The 16,946-nt window shown below is 31.8% G+C and overlaps 1 protein-coding gene across 1 annotated transcript in view; it reads right to left on the reverse strand.

Annotated features, from left to right (window-relative positions):
- Nucleotides 1-5,771: 5,771 nt before the first annotated feature.
- The window catches only part of snap25b (synaptosome associated protein 25b), a 52,322-nt gene continuing 41,147 nt past the window's right edge, over nt 5,772-16,946 (reverse strand). Inside the window, exons 6-8 of the mRNA XM_051133396.1 lie at nt 13,292-13,408; nt 7,908-8,052; nt 5,772-6,567 (exon numbers count right to left, since the gene is read on the reverse strand). Coding sequence (XP_050989353.1) covers nt 6,499-6,567; nt 7,908-8,052; nt 13,292-13,408 — 331 coding nt within the window. The 3' untranslated portion in view covers nt 5,772-6,498. The remainder of the gene's footprint in view (nt 6,568-7,907; nt 8,053-13,291; nt 13,409-16,946) is intronic.

Below are 16,946 nucleotides of genomic sequence, written 5' to 3' on the forward strand. Positions count from 1 at the left end.
TTTCTTTTTGATATGGTGCTTTGATTACAATATTTTGGAAACATAATTCAGATTCTTTTTTATGTATTAAAATTTATTTCATTTCTATTTTTAATCCTAAAACTTTCTGTTCATTCACAGGTTAAATTAGATTTTAAATCCCAAATTTGGACTCTACACCCTTATAGCAAAAGGTGGAAAAATAAAATTAGGCTATAATCAGAGGTGTGAAAACAAGATGTATGCTTAAAAACAGCATAGTATGCTTGAAAATAAATAAATAATTTAAAAAACACGATTTCTTTTTGATATGGTGCTTTGATTACAATATTTTGGACATGTAATTCAGATTCTTTTTTATGTATTAAAATTTATTTCATTTCTATTTTTAATCCTAAAATTTTCTATTTATTCCTAGTTTACAAAGTTCCAAATTTGGACTCCACTATAAAACATTTTATGCTTAAAAGTATTTTGAAGTACCATATAGGCTACAATAAATACCATGGCTTATAAATATGGTATGCATTCACTACCCATATACAATTAAAAAAAGAAGCATCTCAATTCTAGACCCAAACAAAAATGAGCTATATTTTAATAAATGCATTTTTTACATTAATGATGTAAAATGTTGGTAAATTGTTTATGATGTTAACATAAAAATACTAAACATTAACATGATTATAATAGATTTTTTTTCTGTTCTTCAATGTTTGTTTATTTTCTGCAGATATTCTGCATTTTTATCCTTTTCTCTGTATTTATTTATTTATAGTCTTGGGAGGAGCTGTAAAAAAGCTCTTATTTATTGCACCGTGAATTTGCACATCACCAGGAACCACATATTTGCTCTTTGGATGTAAACACTCTCGAATTGTACATTATTGTCCCAGTCATTCTGTTTTCACACCTCTGATTCTAGCCTAATTTTATTTTTCCACCTTTCGCTATAAGGGTGTAAAGGGCAAAAGGAGACTCTCTTTTCCGCTTCTCATTATTCCTCTTTTTTTCCTTTTCCTGCTGGCCACTTCATGCTAAGATTGAGCTTGGAGGTTATGCAATTCCCATTCCCCTTCCCCCACACATCCTTGCTCTTCCCCATCACTGGATTGTCAGAGTGAATAAATATGAATCCCTGGAAGGATGAACTAACGCGTCCATCACCACAGTGTTTACAGTAAGCTTTACAGTGAGGGCTGTGTGCACGTGTTTATATATCTAATGCATTATTCAAATGAAATCTGATGTACAAATGCATGCAGACTCTCTCAAAAACCCAGTGAGTCAGAGTTAGAGAGCCTTTGGAGCTGCTGTCAGCGTTTGCTGATGAGTTCTGGCTAAACGATGCTGGAGACGGTGTGTGTATAGAAGCGTGAACAGGGGATGCGAGATGAGGAGGAGGTGGGCTGGGAGAGACTGTGCTTTGAGATGAAGAACAGGCCAGCGGAGGGCTGTGACTCAGAAGAGAGGGTGGTGAGTGTGGGTGTCAATCGCTGAATAATGATCCAGTTCAATCAGCACCTGCGCTGGAAAGCAAATTACGTACCAAAGAATTGTCACATCCCATCTGCTTCACACGCTAAATAAGGTTAGCGATCACAGGTGAAATTTCTGCCTGAGAGAGCGGGAGCGTTAAAGTAGAAATCGCTGGCAGATATTCAATTAAGAATGTTAACAAGTTGCTATTGCATTTAAATAGCATGTGAAATTAATTCATGTGGAGTTTTGTTTGTTTTAGTCCTTGTGTGTTCTGGCAAGGTTCTTTCAAACATTCAATAATATAATTTAATAATCATTCAATGTCAATAATGTTAATTTAAAGTTACCTGGTTTTTAATAACGTTTAAGAACGTCTTTTTTAATTTTCTTGTAGATTATTGTTCTTTATATTGTAATAATGATTATTAATATCGATACAGAAAACTATAAAAACGTTTAGTTTTTTGTTTTGTGTCTGCATTTTGGGCAAATCACATTCTGGCTTCACAGACAAACATGTCGTTTGTTCTTTGTAATCACTGAAACTACAAAATATTTTATTTACATCGTGTCTGCACTTTGTTGTTTATGAGGGACTTTGCAAGAGTGCATATTCAACACAGCTCCGCGTTTTATTCAGCGCTGACTAATCTAAGCGCCTCTGATTGGCTAATGCATTCCTAAGTTCAACAGAAACGTGTTTGATTGGTTATAAGGCTTTACGCTGCACAAAACAGCGCGTAAAACAATCTGAGGTAGTGTGAGCGAATCTTAATGTACAGATTTTATTCATTTTCATATTTTCTTTTAATTGCGACAGCTGTAATACATTGTTTAATTGTGCAGGGGAATTTATGGAGCATTTTTGTTCATTTTGGTGGCATTTTTTTCCACAATAAGCCCTGGTTAATTTCCGAGACAACATTCAAAAGTAACGTTTCCATAAAATTTGCGAAATAATAAAATTGAACATTCTACTTAATGTTGACTTTAATGTTCGCATGTTTTCATCAAAATGTTTTTAAGAACATGTTTTTGTTAGCTGAGTATACCTATAAAAGTTGACCAAATTAGCAGATATGTGCATTTAAAAATGACATATTAGTATTGATTCATCTGGCAATCATATGATCAATAAACTGCTAAATATGACCTGCTTTTGATTAGCAAGTTGCAAATTGTGTATGCCATGCAAAAAAGGCAAAGGGTAAATTTAACTTTGTCTTCTGGGAAACACGTACATTTCTTCTGTAGCTTCTGAAGGGCAGTACTGTATGAAAACAGAAGATATTTAGGCAAAAAGATGTACACATCTTCATTCTGTTCAAAAGTTTTCACCCTTAATGCATTATGTTTCCTTCTGAAGCATCAGTGAGTGTTTGAACCTTCTGTAATAGTTGCGTATGAGTCTCTTAGTTGTCCTCAGTGTGAAAAGATGGATCTCAAAATCATACAATCCTTGTTGGAAAGGGTTCAAATACACAAAAATGCTGAAAAACCAAAGAATTTGTGGGACCTGAAGGATTTTTTTGAAGAACAGTGAGCAGTTTAACTGTTCAGGACAAACAATAGACTCATGAACAACTTTCACTAAGATCATTCAGGTAACAACACAGTATTAAGAATCAAGTGTATGTAAACTTTTGAACAGGGTTATTTTTATAAATTCAATTCTAACTACTGGTGCTACACTCCTGCCAAACAGTGTGAGAAAATACGTTTTTGCAGAGTGGCGTAAATTAAGCCTGTTGGCTATTTAAAATTTTCAAAAGCAAATTTGTCAACACAGAAAAAGAAGCTGCGCTTTTATCAAAGGATTTCACAGGCTTTTTAGAGGCTTTTTATAATGTCCAATCAGCCTCTAGAAATGAAAATGGAGCCACTTGATTATTGTACTTGCATGAACTCGTTTTGCAGTGTAATGACAGCATCCTCTACACACCATTTACTAACTCAGCAATGTAAAATACTGTATCGGTCTACATCTAAAAGTCACTGATGCATATCTGGCAAATGCATTTCCTCAAATGTGGCAGAAGAAAATCATCAAGAGATTGGAGAGGAGTAGAGAAGAAGCACGTCTCTGATAAGACCAGAAAGATATTGCAGTCTTGGCTGACAGTGCTTTCATGTGTGTTTTGCTTTTGAGGTTGTGCGATAAGTGTGCCATATGAAAGTCAGGACTCAGGCTACGCTTGAGAACATCTCTTTCAGCTTGGACAGCAGAGGACATTATCTCCATCTGATGAGAACAGCATTGTGTTGCCTTCTCCACAACAAAGAGAAAAACAAAGAACTGGCTTTATATTGTCAGCATTGTTTTGGATGCTGTTTTGTCTCAGCCCAGTTGTTTAATGTGACTAGTTTAATTAGCATCACAAGCAAGACCATGTTTGTTGACCAGCATCACTGCAGTTATGCAGATATTTTGAATCTGGAACATGAATATGCTTTTGTTGTCATGTAAATAAGTATTTATATAAAAAGGGTGTTTCAGGCTTTCAGAAAAGAACTGAAAAAAAAAACATTTCTTATAACATTTCAAATAATGTTTCTGAACTGAAACAAAATACAGCTGAAATTATCATTTGCTCAGTTTGAGAATGACCTTATAAGAGGCTTTCAAATTCTAAAACTTACTGTTTTGTGCTGTTTTCCCTCCAAAATGATGTCACTTCCTGGACAGTGATGTCAGTAAAGAATTGTTTTTAAATCATTTAAGGGATATTGTAAAAAAAAAAAAAAAAAGACTACCAACAGTGATTCCCACACTGAAAAAAAGAAAAAGCTACTCTGGACCAACTTATTATATTTATGATTTGGTTCAAATCCTAAAAACCCTTTTATTTCATATGATGCAAAATAAATAAATTCATTAATTAAAGACCAAATAAATATTTTCTTTAGTCACAGGCCGAAATGTTATTCAGTAGGTCAATATAATATAGAATTTTGGCTTTTTACAACTTAATTTCATCATAAACAAAAGCTAAATTAACTGTAATAATTTTTACTTGAGATAAAAGGTAAAAACATTTTGTTAGTCAATGTTTAATTTAGTTTGCTTACTGAAAATAAAGACAATTTCCTAAGACCTTAATGTTTACTGTGATGATTTTTAAAATATGCATCCTATTTTGTACTAACATACTACTACTACTACTAATAACAATAATTAATGCAGTCGGTAAAGCTAGCCTTAATATTAATCAACAACATTTCTCCAAAGTAAAAAATAAAATAAAATATAGACCAAAAACATATTTTCTTTAGTCACAGATCAAAATGTTACTTTATAGTTTAATATAATATATATTTTTGTCAAAAACATTCATACAACATAATAAATAAATAAATAAATAATATTTTCTTTGGTCAAAGGCCAAAATGTTACTTAATAGGTCAGTATAATGTATATATATTTTTAGGTTTTTTACAACTTAATTTCACATTAAACAAAAACTAAATTAGCTGTAATATGAAAGTAGAATTTGTACTTAAGATAAAAAATTAAAACATTTTGTTAGTCAATGTGTATTTTAGTTTGTTTACTATAAATAAAGACAATTTCTTAAGCCCTTTGATTTTTAAAATATGCATATTTTGTATTTACACGAAAACAAAAACAAACAAAAAACAATATATATATATATTGCTGGCCAAAACAGGTTTAAACCTAAAAAAAAATAAATAAATAAAGGACTGTAAAAAAAAATAATTTTCTATATTTTGTATTTTCCTAATAAATTGCCAGTTTCTGTGTTAAAAATGAGTGCACCACACAAGCAACATCTGTTCAAAATTCACCCCATTTGGCTTGTGCACATAAGTACTGTTCATTTATTCATTAATTCATTTATTTGCAATAAAACAACATTTCTGAATAAGTTTAATGTTTTAACCAATATATTAAGCCCTATTTACTCCATCATGGTTATGCTCTGTTCATTACAGTGGGTAATCTTCTCAAATAATTCACATTTTTCCAGCCTGTTAATAATGTTGTTGTACATTACTGGCAGCTGACTTCAATAATCACGATTGGCCAGCCGTCCCCCAACATCCAGGTTTACACTTGCTTGTGTTTATCCATGCTGTGTGTGTGTGTGTTAAACCAGTGTGTGTGTACTTGTGTATTTCAGCATTTGGATGTACTTAGTGACGTTGCCAGGCATAATCCATGTAAAGCCTCTGGTTCAAAGAGGATCTGGGTTAGTACAGCGCACAGCCACTCTAACACTCTTGTATCAACAGCAAACGCTTGCTATTGTCTCTGGGAAGATTTTAAATCAGATTCGAAGAACAATAGATTCAGGTTTATTTAGTTTTTATTGGCATTTAGTTCTGATTTTACATCAACTGACACATTTTGCAGATGTACAGAAATAAAAAGAGTGGCACTATCGTGATGTTGCTTCAAACCGAATGCATGTACTGACATGCCCATGCTGTACGGTAATGTCTACACACGACGCGGGTAATAATAAGTGACACATATATGACCACTTCAGGTGGAATAATCATTACTGAACACTGTCTAAAGGCGATTACAAAATGGCAAGCTAAGATAAGCAATCCATCACGTGATCTCCTACACCACACGGTCTCATTCGTCTCCTGTCTCGCTACATCTGAATATGAAGCATGGCTTATATTGAGTAAAACACAGAGCATGGACACACAGATGACTGAAAACTTTTAAGAAATTTGATCCCAAAAAAAGTGTATTTTAGATTTAAAAAACATAAAGAAACCAACAAAAGAAGAAGAAGAAGAAAGTTCACGTGAGCTCTAGCCATCAAATATGCACTATATGTACATTTAACCTTTGGAGAGAAAGATACAGAGTAAATGTGATCATTTACTAGACTATCAGTTAAGACAGACACACGACGACACTTCCTAGATAGAGCGTAGAGGGGCTGATGAGTGCATGTGTGCAAACCGCTCGTGTGAGTACCATGGTAAAAGCACATGTGCACTGTTGCAGGTACAGCGGGGAGGGGAAAAGGGAGCCAAAGCACTTCTCGCAGGAGTTTAGCCACTGCCCAGCATCTTTGTGGCGCGCTGGTTGGCTTCGTCGATCCTGGTTTTGTTGGAATCGGCCTGGAAGACAAAAATAATAGATACAGATATAATATAGGTATTTTTCCACAGTATTTCTGATGTAATTCTGACAAAGCTGCTTTTCAAGTGATATAAAACTGGCATCAAATCATTTTTTGTTTAAATCAGCACAAATTACAACAAATATGACCTAGTTTATCACTACATTTAATTAAATTTAAGATTTTATCACCATCTTCATTACCATTATCATTATTATTATTATTATTATATGCAAAACATACTATATATGCTTTACAGTAATAAAAATTGGTGATATGTAACTGTCTTAATGTTTAATACTTAATAAAAAGTAAAAACAGTAATATTTATTAATTTTTTTGTTTGTTTGTTTAAATCAGCACAAATTACAACACATATTACCTAGTTTATTACTTCATTTAATTAATTGTAGTAATTATTATTATTATTATTATTATTATCATCATTATATGCAAAAAATATATGCTTTATAGTAATGAAACTTGGTGATACGTAATTGTTTAAATGTATAATACTTAATAGAAAGAAACTAGGACAATGATATAAAACATTTTATAATCATTACAACAAATATTACCTAGATTATTAATTCATTTATTAAATTTTAGGATTTTATTACCATTGTTACTATTATTATTATTAATATTATTTTTATATGCAAAACATATTATACATGCTTTATGGTAATGAAAATTGGTGATACATATTTGTCTTAATGTTTAATGATTAACATGATTCATTTTGTGATTTATAGTAATAATAATAATAATAATAATAATAATAATATATATATATATATATATATATAATTTTTAATATGATTATATTTAGCATTTTAAGTAAGTTGGACTACTTTAATATATTAATAATATATATATAAAATATATTAAAATTCTTTTAAGTCATCCTGAGATGAGAAGAAAAAATATTCCTGATTTTTCTTAGCATTAAATTAGATTAGTATCAACATTAACAAACAGATTAATTATGTTCATAATAATATATTCAGTTAAGTAATTTTAAGTCATGCTGGAAATTTGTTGAGGCTCCCTAAATGAAAATCATTGTTCTGATTCATGGTTCAGATTAAGAGCAATATTAATAGTGATGCATCCCCTTACAAAATGCATTTATGATGAGAATTCGTAAACACACTACTCCAAACAAACAATGATCTCAAAAAGTATTTTTACAGTGGGATGTGACTTAACAAGCACAAACAAGTATCTTGTGCTATAATTAGAAGCTCTTATCTCACAAGAGAGTTTGCTGTCAGTATCAACTATCAAGGCTCTTGTGTTGAGTATTTCTCCTATATGGCAAAATCATGATCTTACCATCTCCATAATCCTGTCGATTTGACGGTTCTGGGTGTCGATCTCGTTGCCCATGTCCAGAGCCATGTGGCGGAGGTTACCGATGATACTTCCCACTTGTTCCAAATTCTCATCCATTTCATTCTCCCGAGCATCATTTGTTACCCTGTATATGACAAAAAAACAGACTAGGTTTAGTTGGGATTTTCAAAATGTGACATACCATACAGTACTGCGAAACGGATCAGAGAAAATCTGTCTGATATTGAAGTCTATTTCCACAGTGGAATAAAAAAAGGTAATTGTGACTTTAGATCTCACAATTTGGACTTTATATCTTACAATTCTGACTTTTTGTTCTGCAAAAAACAAACTCAGAATTGTGAGATGTAAACTTTTTTCTCAGAATTCCGAGTTTGTATTTCATAATTCTGATTTCAAATCTCGGAATTCTGAATTTCCTATTTAAAACTTGACTCTTCTGTAGTTACATTGTGTACAAAGATGGATGAAAAATGAAAAGTGGCCATTTTCTAGGTCGATATGGCTAGGAACTCTACTCTCATTTTGGCATAATAATAAAGGAACTTTGCTGCCGTACCATGGGTGCAGCAGGCGCAATGATATTACGCAGCCAACTCTGCCGGCTGCAACTCTGCATCGGTTAAGGTTAGAAGGAATACAGCTTTAGCTACTGGCCATGTGCACATCAATCTAACATTATTTTTGTCACACTGTACAACAATAAAACTGCTTTTGCATTATAGTAAGGGCTAGGTTTAGGGTTGGGGTAGGTGTAGACGTTAAAATATACACAATCCAATAGGTAGAACAATTCATTTAATTGTTAGTTTCCGGTCTGAGCTGTATCCCTTCTAGCCACAACCCTCTGCATCTACACAAACTTAGTGCCGGTCACTTTCAGGTGCGTAATATTATTGCGCCTGCTGCACCCATGGTACGGCAGCAAAGTTCCTTGATTATTACGCCAAAATGAGAGCATAGTTCCTAGCCATATCGATCTAGAAAATCGCCACTTTTCATTTTCTGTCAATCTTACTACATGATGTAACTACAGAAGAGTCAAGTTTTAAATAGGAAAAATATCGTCATTATATGTGGTCATTTTTCAGCGAGTTGCTACCGGTCTAATTGGATTCAATGATCTATGCTAAAAGTGCTACTACCAGTCCCGGAGATCAGCTGAATGGATTCAAAAACAACTGTTTAACTCTAGGGGAGTTGGACAACGAGCCTTTTTTTTTTATGTGGAGTGTTCCTTTAAAACCACAAATATAGCACCTCAATACCATGGTAGAAATGTAATATGATATTTGTATATTGATATTTGATATTTGTTCCTAGATATTTATATGAAAAACACTAGACTAAACATTTAGTATAAATGCACAAACGCTATAGCTAAATCACAAAAAATACTGTAATTATATTCCATCACTCCTCCTTCAAAACATTTAATACATGTCTACATTATAAAATGTCTAATATAATAAAACCTGACACAAATATGCCCACATTTCTGACACAATACCACTGTGGAGTTAATGCTGCTACAGTAATTCTATGGTAAGTGACGGCGATTTGTAGATTTAAAAGACTTCTGACTGTATCGTTGAGCATAGCCTTTCTCTTGTTTGTCAGCGCTGTTTCATCTGGCTATAAACCAAGTCATTTGTGTCCTTCACTAAATTCAAGGACTTCACACTGGCGTTGTTTAGTTGCCTATGGGATAATTTTTGTGCCAATAAGAATGAACGTAACTTTATAAAACTGAACGTAACTTTCCAAGAAACGATCAAAAATATGCCACTGCAAAAGAAGAAAAACACAATGAAAATGAAAAAATGAACTCAGTCGCACGAATTTAACATGCTCTTCAAATATGCTTCATTCTTTGTTAATGATTTTCAAAGAATCGTTTTCACGAATCATGGATTCTGAATGCGTTGCCACAACTTTCGCTTACGCTTCGCAAATTTTCGTTTGCTGTTTTGGCACAAACCTCTCGTGGGGGCGGGCTTAACAGCGATCTACTCTGATTGGCTAATGAGCTTTTGATGGACAATTGCTCTCTGACCTGGAAGCACGGACGGTGACGTCAGTGGCGCACATATTGGAAAGTTGTTGCGGTGTGCAATACGTCGTGCTTTGTTTATATTAAGTATTAATGTTATTAGTATTTCACCTACGGTCGTCTCTTAGTTTCTAAAGATGAGCTCCCAGGAAAGACACGGAGCAGCATCATCTTCCACCTCAGCTTGTCCCTCAGGGCAGCTTGAAGTAGGTTCGTGTTACTAAAGTAACGTTAATCAATAACATCGATAAAAGTTTTATTCATGTACAGTGTGCAACAGTTCTGATAGTTTCTATAAACAAAGCACGACGTATTGCGCCACTGACGTCACCGTCCGTGCTTCCAGTTCAGAGAGCAACTGTCCATCAAAAGCTCATTAGCCAATCAGAGTAGATCGCTGTTAAGCCCGCCCCCACGAGAGGTTTGTGCCAAAACAGCAAACGAAAATTTGCGAAGCGTAAGCGAAAGCTGTGGCAACGCATTCAGAATCCATGATTCGCGAAAACGATTCTTTGAAAATCATTAACAAAGAATGGAGCATATTTGAAGAGCATGTTAAATTCGTGCGACTGAGTTCATTTTTTCATTTTCATTGTGTTTTTCTTCTTTTGCAGTGGCATATTTTTGATCGTTTATTGGAAAGTTACGTTCAGTTTTATAAAGTTACGTTCATTCTTATTGGCACAAAAATAATCCCATAGTTGCCTAGACTCTTTAGCGAGTGAACTCTAGCAGTAAGTTCGCGCCATGCCGCCGTTTGAACTTTGATCCGTGCGGATAAACGGTGGAGTGGCGCGCTTTGACTAGCGCTTTTTTGAGAAATTCATATCGCGCGATAATTATCATTATCGATTTATCGCCCAGCCCTAGTTTACACCTCGCAATTCTGTTTTTTTGTGTCCGTCACAGAATTAAAAACTCACAATTCGAACTTTATTCCTCAGAATTGCAAGTTTATTTTTTTTTTATTCCATTGTGGAAACAGGCTTTCAGACATTTATAGGACAGAAAAAGGACATTAAACACATGATGATACAGTGTCTGATTCTGTTTACTCACCTTCCCTGACCCATGGATTTTGTCTACACTAACATGATTACAACAACTGTCTAAAGCCATTAAGTTGTATATGGACTCTAGGTGAACATTTCATTATGTTTCTGGAGAGACGGGGGATATTTTGAGACAGCGGACCAACAACAGCTCAGTGGTTTTATGACCGTTCCTGACGCGCCTGAAGCTACAGTCTGGCACAAAGCGGACATTCGTCTTCTACAGACAATTATAGAGATCCTCGTGACTCACTGACAAGTGAAGCGCGGTGTACTTACTGCTGATACACTAGACAGAAGAAAACAACCACAGCACAATTAGGTTTCACTCACACAATCAGCGTTTGAAACTGACAAGCGTATTTACTAACATGTCGCTCAAATTGATCTGTCCACACAATAGCAGACAAGAAATAATGATCAAAAAATGTCTGTACGAGCAGGTAACTGAAGTCAGTTTGCTGCTCTAATTGGCAGGTGATGCCTGTAACCATAGCAACAAATAGCAATAGTCAACATCAAGACTTTATATTATGATTTATTATTCCAAATATTTCAGAATATTGCTGGTGCTTTCATCCTCTCAAAAACTCTCCAGTTTCATTATTCCTGGTATTTACATGTATTGTACCTAAACAGTACACTAAAATAAACTTCTCAAAAATTCTCAGAAACTACTAGTAATTTTCATAATAATTTCAAGTCTGCATTGAATTAAATGAGAAAATCTTAAGTAGAAAGACTGAAAAAGTTTTTTTGTTTTTGCAAATCATTCTCCAGTATTTTTAAAATAGTAATTTTTAAAATGTTTTTACAATTTAAAAATATATAATTATTTTTGCATTACATTAATGAGAACAAGATTTTATCAACATTACTATTATTATCATTATCATCATTATCATCATATTTAGTGTACGTTAAAACTTTACCTACCACATTATTTTACATAACTACAGTAAAATATTTTTTCAACAATTTTAAAATATATGATTATTTTCACATTACATTAATGAGAGCAAGATTTTATCAACATTATTATTATTATTATTATTATTATTATTACAGTGTACAATAAACTTTACATACCACATTTTAGTACTTTAATACAGTAATTTTTACCATTTAAAAAAAGAATTATTTTTGCATTACATTAATGAGAACATGATTATCAACATTACTATTATTATTATTACAATGTACACTAAAATTTACATACCAGATTATATTACTTTAATACAGTAATTTTTTTTTTTACAATTTAACTTTTTATTTTTGCATTACATTAACGAGAACAATATTTTATCAACATTACTATAATAATAATAATTAATTATTATTATTAATATTATTATTTTTATTACAATGTACACTAAACTTTACATACCAGATTATATTACTTTAATACAGTAATTTTTTTTTTTACAATTTAACTTTTTATTTTTGCATTACATTAACGAGAACAATATTTTATCAACATTACTAGAATAATAATAATTAATTAATTAATATTATTATTATTATTATTATTACAATGTACACTAAACTTTACATACCACATTATATTACTTTAATAGAGTGATTTTTAAAGTAATTTTTACAGTTTTTTTTTTTTGCATTACATTAACGAAAACAAGATTTTATCAACATTACTATAATAATAATAATAATAATAATAATATTAATTAATATTATTATCATAATTTTTTCAGTGTACACTAAACTTTACATACCACATTATATTACGTAATACAGTATTTTTTACCATTTAAAAATATATAATTATTTTTCCATTACATTAATGAGAATACGATTTATAAAATCTACCACTATTATTATTATTATTATTATCATCATCATCATTATCATTTTTACAGTGTACACTAAACTTTATATGCCACATTATATTACTGTAATACAGTAATTTTTTAAATAATCTTTTTCCATTTAAAACAAAAAATAAATTATATATATGTGTGTGTGCATGTATTTCTATATATATATATAGAATAAAATACATTTAAATATATACTTTTTTATTATATTTACACATTTGGCAGACAAATTAGCAAATTACATTGCATTTAAGGTATACATATCAGTTTATGCATTCTCTGGGAATCAAACCCATGATGTGTACGATTATTACATAATTTGTGACAATATGAGTCTAAGATCAGGATTTCTTTCTCAAAAGTCTACTCATAACCAAAGTCCACTGAATTCTACTGCATCTGCATCTCTCCTAAGTAACTGACCTGCGAATGAATCCTCCACTGATGGCCATCTGCTCACGTTCATCGACCACACGGGCCGGCTGGCTGGACACCACCCCATCCTGGTTATTACCCCAGGACTGGCCACCACCTTTCAGCCTGAACAACCACAGGAAGTGAGAGACAGGGTGAGAAGCCCAACGGTGTTGAGTAACACTATAAAGCACTAGACATGCACTGAGAGGAACTACATGCAGATAGAAAACACTTAAAACAGGAAATGGTGGTGAGGATTATCTGCATGTTATAGAGTTCCATGCACTAAAGGTGTTCATGAATAAATGAACAACGCTTTACTGGAACTAACGTACACACATCACGTACAGTGGGGTGTGACAGACAATTACACAGATACTGATGGAGATGTGACAAGTTAATTGGGGAAGGTTCACAATTATAAGGGTGAAGAGACAAAGAGAAACATTCAGAAATAACATGTTCTCAGTGAGAGTACAGATTAGACCTATTCCAAGGTGTGTTCATTAAACATTTAGATACAGCATGTTAGATTCGAAATGGAATCAACAAACCAATAGAAAAGCATTAATCATAACAAGTAACATGCATTGCATTCAGGCAGGGAAGGGAATTAGGCTGTTTAGTAACAGTATGCATACAGTAAAGTTCTAAGGCTTTGTTCACACTGCACCCATTTTTCAAATCAGATCTTTAGAAAGTGATTCTGCAAGTGATGAAATCGGACCTGCTTGTTCAGACAGTCAATATCCAGTATGTAATGGTCAGCATAGTAACTTAAAGAAAGAAGAATTAAAATGTATTCGCCATTTACTCATCCTCATGTCATTTCAAATTGGGAACACATAAGAAAATACGGTAACACTTTTGAAAAGGTAACACTTATTCACAATTAACTATGACTTTTCCCTCAATAAATTCGTAATTTGCTGCTTATTAATAGTTAGTAAGGTAGTTGTTAAGTTTAGGTATTGGGTAGGATTAGGGATGTAGAATAAGGCATTAATATGTGCTTAATAAGTACTAATAAATGTCTAATTTAATCTAATCTAGTAACATGCATGCTAATAAGCAACTAGTTAAGAAACCGTAAAATAAAGTGTTACCGAAAATACTTTACAAAATGCCTAACTATTTTTTCCCATATAATCAAAGCATATTGTGCTGTTATTGTTCAACTGAAACTATTACAAATATGTTTCTTTAAAGGAAATAAAGGTAAAATACAATAAAAATATATATGAAAAGCAACTAATGAAATCTAATGAAATCATTGTTTGCTAATAAATTACAGATATATAAAAATAATAAAAATATTAAAATATATAAAATATTTTTAAATATTTTTATTTATCTTTTATCTTTAGATTTTAATATTTTTAAATTAATATTTAAATATTAATACTATTTGAAAAATATTGACAAATACTATAAACATAAAACTAATAGTAGGATATAAATACTAATAAAATAACACTCCCAAAAATCATTTAAAACTTGTATATATATATATTGTATATATTTATATATATATATATATATATATATATATATAAAAGCTTTGTTTTTATTTCACACACACACACACATACAGGTAATAAAAATGACAGATCTATAAAAATAATGAAAATATTTTTAAATATTTTTATCTTTTATTTTTAAATTTTAATATATTTGTATTTTTTATTTTAAAAATATATTAATATTTAAAAAATATTAATAAATACTATAAACATAAAACTAATAGTAGTATATAAATACTAATAAAATAACACTTCCAAAAATAATGAAAAACTTGTTAAAAAAAATTACAATCAGAAAGAAATTGAAATAAAATAAGTTCAAACATTACAAATGACAATTATAACTGAAAAAATAGAGCTTAATAAAAAAATTAAAATATAGAAATATAAAACTAAAAGCTAAAATATTATTAAACATATATTATCATTTAAAAAAAATACATATGAATAAAATAATCAAAAATATATTAATAAATACTATATACATAAAACTAATACCAGTATTTAAATACAAATAAAATAACAAAAAAAATTTAAAAACGTAAAAAAGGCAAATATATATATATATATATATATATATATATATATATGATAATAAAATAACTGATATATAAAAATAAATATAAAAGCTAAAATATTATTACATTTATTTTAAAATATATAATAACCACAATATTTTTCAAACAATTTAAATATCTTATTTTGTGTTCCACAAATGAAAACTTACACAGTTTGAAACGACATGAGGATAAATTATGTAAATGATGCCTGAATATTCCTGTTGGAGGTGTGCACCCTCCCACAGGTCCTTTAAGAAGGCTGTACCATAAAGGACATCAGCAATTCCCACTCACAGGGTCCGAAACATTACTTTACCCATAGCGACAACCTGATATTTTTATGGGAAGTTTTGCCTCAGCTCCTGTGATGCTCATGTGCCAAATACAGAAAAATCAGACCAAACATATTTTGAAATCTGAATTGGCTAGGTTTTCAAACAATATATGAGTGTGATTTGAGTTAGGTTTGTAAAAAACTGGATTTCACCTTCTACACAGGTTTGAGGTCTGGATACACACCCCACAAAAAATGGGATTTTTTTTCTGCTTGTCTGAACAAAGCTCACAGCAACTCTCTAAGCAATGCAGGTGATTTCCTATAAGCCAATACCTTTACATTCAACCTTTTATGTAAGATAGGGCTGTTTCTATATGGAGCTATTACGGTAGGCATCGACTCGTGCCACTGCCGTTGTGACTACAGGAGCTGATATGAAAAGCTCTGACCAGAGGCAGTGAGACTCAACCATGACCTTAATCCTTACTGACACAGACACAGGTGCGTGTCTTTAAAAAGAAACATGAATAAAAGTTCGGAGGTAAGCCAAAATCTCCTTTACATCTGCACATGCTTTAAAGTCAACATGAAATCAGAATTGACCTTGTTTACCTTCTAAATACACATTCTTGTTGTTCTGTGCATGACTCATTATCTTTCATCAAATTGTAATAACTTGCATCACCCTTGAAATGACTTTTCTTTTCATCTTACAAGCCCTCTAATCAAGCCACCTGTCATAAAAAGAACAATTTCCCAATCCAATCAATTTTCCGATGCATAAAATCAAGCTCCCACTCGACATTCTCCCATTGAATATTCAACACACAAACTTCCTTTCACGTTGACTTTAAAAGTAAAAAAATACATTTACTGTTTTGCTCTGTTACACTTTGATTATTTCAACCCCAAATACATAAAAGGAATTAGAAACTACCCATTCGTTAACATTCATAAATACTTCATCAAACAACTGGTGTTTGGCGATGGCCTGCATTACTGCTGATGACCGTTCAACACTTTTCAGCCAGTGACAGTTGCTCACATGAGTATTTATGCAGTGCCTGCACCATTATGCAAGAGTTGGTCACACAGAATATTATTAACATAATATTTACAACTCATGAAACAGAGAATAATGAGAACCGATGTCTGTGCCCACTTGGATACTGCTGAAAACTTGATTGAATGTGCTTATGCATTTTCAAGGTTTAAAGGTGCAATAAGTCAACCAGCTTTAATTACCAAATTCCCAGTAAAGAATTAAACTACCCACAACCCTCAAACAATATCTATCAGTG

Source organism: Labeo rohita, chromosome 17, assembly GCF_022985175.1.
Source record: "Labeo rohita strain BAU-BD-2019 chromosome 17, IGBB_LRoh.1.0, whole genome shotgun sequence".
NCBI lineage: Eukaryota > Metazoa > Chordata > Actinopteri > Cypriniformes > Cyprinidae > Labeo > Labeo rohita.